At 35.0% G+C, this 10,542-nt stretch overlaps 1 protein-coding gene across 1 annotated transcript; it reads left to right on the top strand.

Moving 5' to 3' along the window:
• The first annotated feature begins 1,109 nt into the window (after window positions 1-1,109).
• On the top strand, window positions 1,110-10,314 carry nSMase (neutral sphingomyelinase). The gene is made up of 5 exons (XM_073981589.1): window positions 1,110-1,461; window positions 1,641-1,814; window positions 1,928-2,111; window positions 8,408-8,565; window positions 8,637-10,314. The coding sequence occupies exons 1-5, from the start codon at window positions 1,421-1,423 to the stop codon at window positions 9,397-9,399; spliced, it is 1,320 nt and encodes a 439-aa protein (XP_073837690.1). The 5' UTR covers window positions 1,110-1,420; the 3' UTR covers window positions 9,400-10,314.
• The last annotated feature ends 228 nt before the right edge of the window (window positions 10,315-10,542 follow it).

A 10,542-nucleotide genomic window follows, 5' to 3' on the forward strand; every position in this document is an offset into this window, starting at 1 on the left:
GTCTATGAATTTATATGCGTACACTGAAAAAATGAATGAAGATACTGAATACGAATTTTTATTTGCCGAACATAATTACGGCAAATTAGAGTGTTTGGTTTGTCAGCGCACTTTGGCGCAACAAATTATAACATCAACCAAGCCATATTTGGTCAAAATAAAATAATTCTTTTAGTTTAAATTTTGAAACATAAAATAAAAAAAAAACTTGTACAATATTTCTCACAGTCTACAGAGGCAAAATGAAAACATTGAAATTTGTGTATTTCAAAACCAACACAATAACAAAATTGGTCTGTTCCTTTACTTTTGAAAATAGCACAACCGGCAAAAGTAGTAAAAGTTGTAAACTGCTCCCATATGAATTGTATGGTGTCTAAAGTTAAGGGAACGCTTTTGGAGTAAAAAGTGGTAAAACTTGAAGATTCTTGCACGTAAAGGAACAGAGCTAATGTATTTGTATGTGTGTGAGCAGGCCTAGAATAAGGTTAACATTACCAGAGATTTATTATTACATCTGCCATTTAAAATAAATGTTAAATTTTGTAAAAATATGGCAATATCAAGCAAAAAAGACCGTTCACATCAAATTTACTCAATTCTGATTGGTTGATTTGGATTTGCTCTCAAAAATTGTTCTTGTTTTTGGTGAAGCAAACTCTCGGGCGCACTTTAATTTTTAAAAGAAACACAAACCTCCTTTTAATTTTTCTGACACTTATTATTAAAGGAAACATGTAAGAACAAAAAAGGGTTATCTGTCCGATACCGGTCAAAATTTAACTACAGAAAGGATGTAATAATGGGCCTTAGGAAATAAAATAAATGAATAATGGCCCCGGCACATACGGCGCTTTGAGCGTTGCGTTACAACAACCACATGAAAACTTCAAGAACAAACTTGGCATCACTTACACATTTTTCATGTGGTTGTTGCTTTCAACGCGCAACGCGTCGCACAACGGACCGTATGTGCCGCGGCCTTAAACCAGCCGTTAAAAATTCACATTAAACGTAAAGCCGTTGTTACTATTGCTTTGGCTGGCATTGAATTTTTCTATACTGCAACGTGGCAACACTACTCAATTGTTAGTTATCAGCAAACAGCTGTTGTGAGGTGGCAGAGGTGGCAACCACTATTTCACGATACAAAAACAAAACAACAGAATGTCTACTACTAGCCTCTCTTTGTGGGTGTTATGTGTTTAGTGATTTTTGCCTATGGCTGTCTTTGTTCAAATTGTATATTAAAGCCAACATTTTATTATTTTAAGATACACGGGAACAGTGTTTGTGCAATTGTTATGATATAAATAAATAAGGACTTTGTATTTAAACAACAATTTAAATACATTTGGGTAGTATAAAACTAGTGTTTTATTTGTGGAACAAAGAAAAACAAGTCCTACCAACTTCAATAATGATATCCCTTGAATTAAGTGTATTGACCTTAAACGTATGGTAAGTGAGCAGAATAATAATCGACAACAATGAAAAAAAAAAAACACCACACTTTGCAAATAGATAAACTATTAAACACGTTATAGGGGGAAACGAGACATTTGATTAAATGTTGTTAATTGAAGGTCAATTAAATTATGTTTTTTCTATCTAATGTTTGTTCCTGTTTCTACTTTTAGGGGTATACCCTTTGTCTCCTCCGATCGCGCCGAACGTATGCAACACATTGGCAAAGAGTTAAGTTCGGGCAAATATGATATTGTATCTCTGCAAGAGGTATGGACGGAAAAGGATAGCGTGACTTTACAGGAATTAACAAAAGCAATATTGCCTTATGCTCATTATTTTTATAGGTAATTATAGTATAGTAATTTTATGTATAAACATCTCAAAATTAGAAAGTTTTCAAATTCCATAAAGCAGTCTCTATGCCTTTTACTAAATTATGTTTTCTTTCTTTTGCTAGTGGCGTTATTGGTGCTGGCCTCTTGGTCTTATCAAAATATCCCATTGTAAGCACACTTTTTCATTCATGGACAGTAAATGGATATTGTCATCGTATCCAGCATGCCGACTGGTTTGGGGGAAAAGGTGTTGGCATGTGCAGAATACGTGTCGGGGATCGGTATGTTCATCTTTATAATGCTCATGTAAGTATTGATGTGTAAGTCACAATGAACCAAGAGTTTTTAACATAATTGTATATAGTAGGAGCCAGTTTTAACTTGCATCCACGTTAGATAAATAGGTTTTATATTGTTAAAAACATACAATCTTGCCCTATTAGTTTTGAAATATACTATAATGGGATTATGTGCCATTATTCATGACAATGTATCAACATTGTTATTGGGTACAATATCGAGCATTAAATTCATTAATTATTTTACCTTTTTGCGACGATATATTTAAATGTCTTTCATTTCTGTCTGTTGAGTATGAAGTCGATAAGAAGCTTTATCTCTTAATTTTTTGATCGTCATTGACATTTTTAATTGTATTAAAATGAAAATGATTTTTAAAATTAACAAAACAATAAAAAACACGGACAAAAGAGTTGAAACCAAAAAATCATCTAAACTGTACCCAACTTTGAATTAGTTTGCAATCTAATAACAAATGCACATAATAATGAAAATGAATACATGTGTGTATAACCAAATTAGTTTGGTCTATCATTATGAGTATGAGAAATGCATATTTATGTTGTTTAATGTTCTAGCCGTTTTAACTACAAATGGACACACATATAAAATTATTCAATTAAGCGTATCAGTACTCTACTGTTCTGTGCATTAAGAAACTTTTTTTTTGTTTTCTTCTTGTATATATATTTTTTTGTTGTTGTCTACAATGCAAGCATTGAGATAAGAATTGAAAAAATGTAAAAGTTTAAGTGTTGTTGCTAACCTTTTGTCCGTTTCTGTGATTGTTTCAGAGGAACATATTTTCACACCAAAGTTTATACTTTCTGAGGTTTATCCACAACTTGTTTGATTTTGATTATCCCACAAACAAACCAAAAGGCGTAAGAAGAAACTTATCTCAAGTCAATTAGTACAGCCAAGTTACAGTTTGTCAACTACTTGTTTTCACACTAAGAAAACGAAAACATTTCATGCATTAAAAATGAAAATGCCAAATAGTTGTGATAAAAATCTCGGGTTTTTTGCAAAAATAAGTTTGACTTGTTTAAGACCAGATTGAATGTATCAATAAAAAACTAAGCCACAAAATTCAAGAATAATAACCCCAACGAATAACTAACAAGTAATGTAAGGTGTCTAACAATGTAGTGATGTTTCCAAAATATGTTCCTTAGTTTTCGGTAAATTCTTAAAAATCAAGATGTTTTATGCATTTTATACTTAATGAGATTAACTACTAAGAAGTATCAACAGTATTGGGTATAGAATATCCCGAATATCCCCACTGGGATCGTTGGATACCAGATCATATTACATATAAGCAATGTCCTATAGGTATCAAACCTGGAATAATTCGAATATAGATAAAAAAATTTCAAAACAAGTAAAAAAGTGTCAGTCGGCTTGCCGACAGATATTTACTCTCAGCCAATGTGAAGTGAAACTTTCACCTACGGACAGATCGAATGTATTTAAGGTCTCTTCAGAATTTTGTGGCCCTTTTTGGAAATTTAAACATGCCGACAAGAATGTGGATTAGTAATTAACTGCACTAAGACACAAATGTTGAACTTTTGTGGGGCAGGTACCCTTAGGGAGGACCGATATGGGCCATTTTAGAAGTTAAACTAAATGTTGGCAAAATATTAGGAGAAGTTTGGACCTAATTGGTTGCCCCATTCAAGTGATATCGTCCTAGCATTTTAGTGACATTTTTTAAATATTGGGGAGAAGTACCGAAAGTTGTGGACCGATATTGCTCCATTAAAGTAAGTTTCGATATAATATGACGAAGATCAAATGTTGGACCAAATCGGTTGAACAGTTCGAGAGTTATCGTGCTCTCCGACCGCCACATATGGTGACATAGGGGTTTTTTACACCTTTCGGGCTGTTTTACCACGAAATATGGATTTGCCCCTGAAAAAACGTTTACCGTCATAATGGAGGTAGCGAATGCAAATAGCTTCAACAAAAATTAAATTGATTCGAGAGCAGGTCTTAAAGTGAACTAATCCTAAACTTTGTGTGAGAGGTACCAGAAGGAGTAGACAAATATAGTCCATATTCGAACCTGATCTATATCTGGTAGATATATTAGGATGTGCAAAGTGTGGATTAAATCGGTCACTCCCTTCAAGAGTTATCGTGCGCACAATTTTTCCGAACATTTTTGAACTTTTGTGGGGGAGGTACCTGAAGGAGTGGACCGATATAGCCCTTCTTCGAACTTAAACTAAGTTTGGGCAAAATATTACTAAAGCCAAAGTTTGGACCGAATCGCTTGATCCATTCGAGAGCTATCGTGCGCTCCAGCGAGACAGACAGACGGACGGACATTGCTCAATCGACTCCAAATTGTCTGAAATTGGGGTCTAAAACCATTATTTCGATGAGGCACATTTTCATCGTATCAAAGTGTATATACCCTCGTTAGCATAAATGCTGAGGGTATAAAAATGACAAGATGAAAAGATATGTTCTACGTCGAATCCCTTCCCTTCGATGAGTAACAACCACAATTTACAATGGATGAGTTTGTCAATTCCACGGCAGCGGCTTCTTTCGTACCGAATTGACCCGAAAGCACAGTGTTTCACCCAGCAGCTGCCAAACCAGCATCATACCTATGTTTCTACGTAGGTTTCAATCTGCTACAACAGCAAAATAGGTGAGGTTGTGAATGTCATCGGGAGCTCTAAATCATCCAAAGCGTTACGCCCTGATGGTATATCCTTGAAAACACACAGAAGTCTATAAAATGGGCAGATTGATTCCACTACTGAAGGCAGACAAGGATGCCAGAGACGGTGAATTGTTGAGGCCGATTTCGTTCTGTTGCCCGTAGAAAAGAGTCTTGAGGCTTTAGAAATACCTACCCTGTTGGCGCTCATCAACAGCACCACAACAGTTTTGTACGCCATCTCCACACATATTGGCTGAGGACTCAACCAGAACAAGTCGTGCTAAAGGACACTGTTGATAGCGCTTGTCTTGTCAGAAGTTTTTGATACTGTCAAGCACTCCACGCTGTTTGAGACCATTGAGCAGACTACCATCCGGTCAAGTTTGAAACGTTGAACAATCAATTATATGTGTGGACGCCATTCGTGCGTGGAATTCAGGAACAATAAATCGAAGCCCCGCAGAGTGAAAAAAGTAGTTCCACAAGCTGGGCTGATATCTCCGGAAATTTTTAACATCTACCTTTCCTGTATTCCACACGGCATTGAGATTTTTATTTATGGGGATGATTGTATCGTCGTCGGGTCATATCATCGATTACATATGTGATAGGTTAAATGTATACATAGCTGACTTAGTGCAGTTGTTCCATCTGAGGAATATTAAAATATATGCCGCTAAATCTACTATTACACTGTTCATAACCAGGACGTCTGAAATGAGACATCTCTGAACATATTGTTCGATGGTGCCCTAACTACTCCAAAATATTGGGTGTACTTTTCGATGCCATGTTGAAGTCGTCCGCGCAAGCCACAACTATTTGCAATACGATCAGAAGTATTGCTCCTGAAGTCGCTGGAACTTGGGATGCGGGCAAAGAAACCTTGTTGTTGACCCCTTATTAAGCAACAGGCCGGTCTGTGGCAAGCTATGCGGCGCCAGTGTGGAATGCAAAATGTAAGCCCTACACAGTGGAAGAATATTCAAACGTGGCAGAATGCCACCTTCAGGACTGCAACAGGGTGGCTCCTCATGTCTTCAGTGGACCATCTACATGAGCAGACACATGCCATAGCCAACTATCGTGTAGTATTGGCTCAACTACGCTCTGCAGCCGTCTGAATTCCTATAGGGCAAGGATCGATGAAACCGTGCAAAACATCTGTCCATCATGCGTTACAAGCCTGCACGACACACTGCACATTTACAACTGCCCTGCCAAAGCTGCTCTACTTCCACATTGTCAAATTTCTTCTATTTGCAGATATCTATCTCCTTCCGCTAACTGATCAAAAAATGTAAAAATGTTCGTTAAAGTGCAATTTAGGGGTCGATCATCGATAACAATTATCGTTGAGTGGCGTTGCCAGTTGTCAAAATTGATCCACGTCTGGCAACACTCAACTGAAGTTGCGAATCTCAGTTGACGAAGCGGCTGTTTTTCAGCAACCACCAATTTTCAGTTGCAGTGAACATTTTTGAAGGAACAAGAAGTAAAATAGAAGGAAAAATAAACATTTTGTTAACAATTATTGATTCTTTGCATCATTAATTAATTTTGTGTATCAATATGGTGAAAATAACGACAAAGCAACAGTTCGAACTATTAATTGATAAACTGAGTGAAAATCCAAACTTAGCCCGAGGAGTTCGGGTTTTTGGTGAAACCAAAGCCACAGCGGATAAAACGTGGAGGTCCATTTCGGACTGTTTAAACAGCCATGGACCTCCAACACTAACACCTGAAGAGTGGCAGAGAGTCTGGATTCACTTTAAAGCAAAGTTGAAAAAGAAAATGGCTCAAAATAAAAGAAACTTCAACGCCACTGGTGGTGGTCCATCACAAGAAGTGAATTTATCGCCTTTGGAGCAGAAAGCAGCAAATCTTTTGCAAATGAATTTGGTGACAAATCCAGTAGGTTCAGTTTATGGTATTGTGGAATGAAGATGAAATAGAAATAATGCCAACTGTTGAAGCGGAGCAAGCCGTTGTTTCTCCTCCCCAATGGACAGTGTTCGTCCCACCACAGAAGTTGCAGAAAAGAGGACAACAAAACAAATCTCCTCAAGTAGCAAACGGCAACACAAAATGAGCTTTTGAGGACTATATCTAATCTGTACATATTCTTCATCATCAAAAAATAATTCCACCGAACTTATCATTTTGACGATCCGAAGATTCAATGGCCAGGTTATATTCCAATCTTGGGTTGTTTTCCAAATTTGCTCGAAAACTCAGCCAAAATATTAAAATATTGTCCAGAATACACAAAACAGTAATCCCAAGCGCAAATTATTTTTGAAATAGTTTTTTTTTTTTTGGCGAATAGAGGTCACAAGTTTGAAAAAACACTGATCGATAACATGTTTATCGACCACCCAGTTGAGTTGACATTAATGGTACAACATTTAATCTCAGTCGCGCAGACAACTGACAACGCAACTCAAGTTTAGTGGCAATGCAAGATCGACCCATTAACTTTACGACTACTTTTTATTGGTCGTTAATTGCCGAAATTATAAGCATTTTAATTTTATCGATTTTTGTCGGTAACTCAAAATATTAGTTGGAGAATCGCACTACTGGGGTCTATCCCAACCTTCGATAATAAAGTAAAAATTAAATAAAATAAGTTTCCGTACTCAAGCTACCCCAAAAAAAATCAATTTCATTACAAATATTAATGAGATGAAAATATGGACGTTTTATTAAAAAATATTTCAAAATACGGAATTGGAATTTGTAAAAATGAAAATGTCTACCACTCTACTATATATTACTATAGTATACCTTACCACCGGTTGACCGTAATGTATTTAAAACCATTTCCCCCATTCACATGCTTGTGTGGTATTTGAAAAATTATTTGGCATAGTGCCCGCTAATGAAAACGATAAATTAATTTGATTTTCTTTTTAAAAAATGTGTATATACAATGTTTCATATTTTGGCATATTCAAATGATGATCATTTATTTTCGACCACCCAACAACAACAAATAAAACTATACAAAATCAAAACACAATTAGTTGGTCAATGACCTGTTGATTGTCTAATACAGACACAATTTTTATTTATCTCAATTGATGATTGCAATATAATTTTCGGCTGATTAAGTGAAAAACAATTTGATTATTATGTTGATTTTTATTTTTAAACCCTTTTTTTAATTGTAGGAATTTTAAGGCTTTACCTAACTTTTTAACAGACTAAGTAAATTTATACCCCATTTTAAACTTGGATAATACTGTTATTAAGTGATTTTGTGATTTTATTAATTACAACACTTTTAATCCTGATTTTTATCAGTCATGCTCTTTGTGTTATTAAACTCAATTCGGTTGCCGCAATGTAAGTCCCAATTTAGATTAGACAAGCTTAGTTACTGCTCTGTTTGTAGGACAGAAATATAAGGGGAGTAGAAGTGAATATATAATCCTAATGGCAAATCCTTTTTATTTTTCAAAGTTAATGTTAGGCCTCATCTCCCACAATTTTCCACACAGCAATTATGAGTTTGTTGAAGAGATAGAGATGACGCATATATAAACCCTTCAATGGAAATTGCAGCAAAAGAATTAATGCAACATGCAAATTCTCTATTTTCCAGCTACATGCCGAATACAATATTAATAATGACGATTATAAAACACATCGTGTTATACAAGCCTTCGATACGGCTCAATTTATTGAAGCAACACGTTGGGATGCGGCTGTGCAAATCTTAGCTGGAGATTTGAATACAAAACCAACGGATATTTCATACAAGTAAGTAGCACCTACACATGTGATTTTCTTCAAAACGTATCCCTAAAATATTTTTTTTTTTCATTTTCCAGAGTTCTCCTGCATACATCGGACATGACGGACACATGTAATTCGGATTTAATAGCAACAAATGAATGCAAACAGAATTCATATACACCGAAAAAGGTATTGGCCAAAAATCCCAATGGATATCGTATTGATCATATTTTCGTACGTAGTGCTGAAACGATTAAAACAACCGTATTGGAATATAAATTACCTCTGCCTCATCGTGTGCCTGGACAAAAATATAGTTATTCTGATCATGAGGCTGTACAAGTGCGCCTATTGTTAAAACCCAAGGAAAGTGGTAACGATGATGAAGATACATGTTCTATTAGACATGTAGATACTGTTCTACCGGAGAATGGTGAAATGCATGATGTAGAATTAACGCCACCACACACACCAACACAAAATGGAAAACCCCACACCAATGGTCATGTGGAAGAAAACTGTGCCTCTGATAAAACTCCAACTAAAGTGGCTGTTATACAGGAATCAATCGAATTGTGTGAAGCACATTTGAGAAAAATAAAAACCGATCGGATTGTGTATTTTACCATATCTTTTATATTACTGGCAGCCTTAATTGTGATGGCAGAATTTCCAGTACCACATGGCTATAAAACCCTCTATTTATTGCTCAAACTTTTGGTATTTGGTGTAATTCTATTCTGTTTATTTATGGGTTCACTGTGGAATCTAATGGAACGCAATGGTACACTATCGGGTAAGACATCAATGGAAATGAAATTGGCCGGGTCCAAATTGTTACCACTGAAAACCGATTGACAAGGAGTAACAGCAATAAACACTTTTCTGAAATGTGAAAATAAAGTGCCATCACCAACAGCTGTGATGTCGTCCACCCTTCCATTATCGACTCTCTCAATGCCAGTAGAATTTGATTTAAAGTCATGCCAGATTAAAGCAACTGTAATGGAAACCAGTCAAACCTTTCCTAATTTGCATAGTCATTCCCTAAAACATTGATTATCATTATCACAGATGTAATATTCATAAAACTTTTTCCAGAGAACAGCTCAAACTGCATTTAAATATTCTATACTTACCTTTAAAGTTAAAACAAACCCAGCTGATCCCCATAAATATTTCATATTCCTTGTGATCATCATATTTTTACATTGAATTGTCTTTTCTTATATCTTTTTATTTCCTTCATTAATTTCTACATCAATTATACATATCATCAGTTAAGCTTAATAATTTGAGTGCTTAATTAGTATTAAGTTTAAAATGGAACCTTGTGGTTTCGATATTGTTATTTTAGAAAATTATCTGCAATTATGTTAAACATTTTTCAAAAGACAAGAAAATTAGTAAGTGGAAAATTTAAAACCACTTTTACGATATAATTTAAATATTTGCAAAAAAAAAACTTTTGCGGCAACCAATAAAAGTGCCAGTTATTCATTATTATATACACTTTTTTCAGCTACACATTGTATTTTTTTATTTACATAATTATTATATAAATTAGCTGTTAATTTTTTAATCGATTTCTTTTATTTTTCGTTAATACATTTGTGCAATTGTTCTATGTTTCAATTTAATCATAAGTTATTGAATAAAAAACGAAGCTATCCCATATACAAATATATGTATCTGTATACATTTGTAAATATAAAGATATTCTATTTTTAATACATACAAATATACATAAATAAATAAAATGATATAGAAATGTATTTTATTTTTGCCTTATTGGGACTAAAGGCCTGGGTACACAAGCTGCCTCGCCTGGTTACCTGGTACACAGGCCTTAAGATCATTGGTTGAGATATTTATAACACTGTGGTACAAAAGTTGACAAAAAATGTTTGCAGGGGTTCTGATGCATAAATTCAGTTTTGTGAGAGTCCATGGAAGACGAAAATACCTTTGGCCTGTTTGGGTCACTTCGTTTTTAGATTT

This window comes from Musca autumnalis, unplaced genomic scaffold, assembly GCF_047663935.1.
Source record: "Musca autumnalis isolate F117 unplaced genomic scaffold, ASM4766393v1 scaffold_4, whole genome shotgun sequence".
Lineage (NCBI taxonomy): Eukaryota > Metazoa > Arthropoda > Insecta > Diptera > Muscidae > Musca > Musca autumnalis.

What these genes read in the sequence shown, in the direction of transcription:
- nSMase (XM_073981589.1), top strand. Translation starts at nt 1,421, where the DNA reads ATGATATCCCTTGAATTAAGTGTATTGACCTTAAACGTATG. An exon ending in GTATTGACCTTAAACGTATG is followed by an intron (nt 1,462 to 1,640) that starts GTAAGTGAGCAG and finishes TTCTACTTTTAG; the next exon opens with GGGTATACCCTTTGTCTCCT. An exon ending in CCAACGGATATTTCATACAA is followed by an intron (nt 8,566 to 8,636) that starts GTAAGTAGCACC and finishes TTCATTTTCCAG; the next exon opens with AGTTCTCCTGCATACATCGG.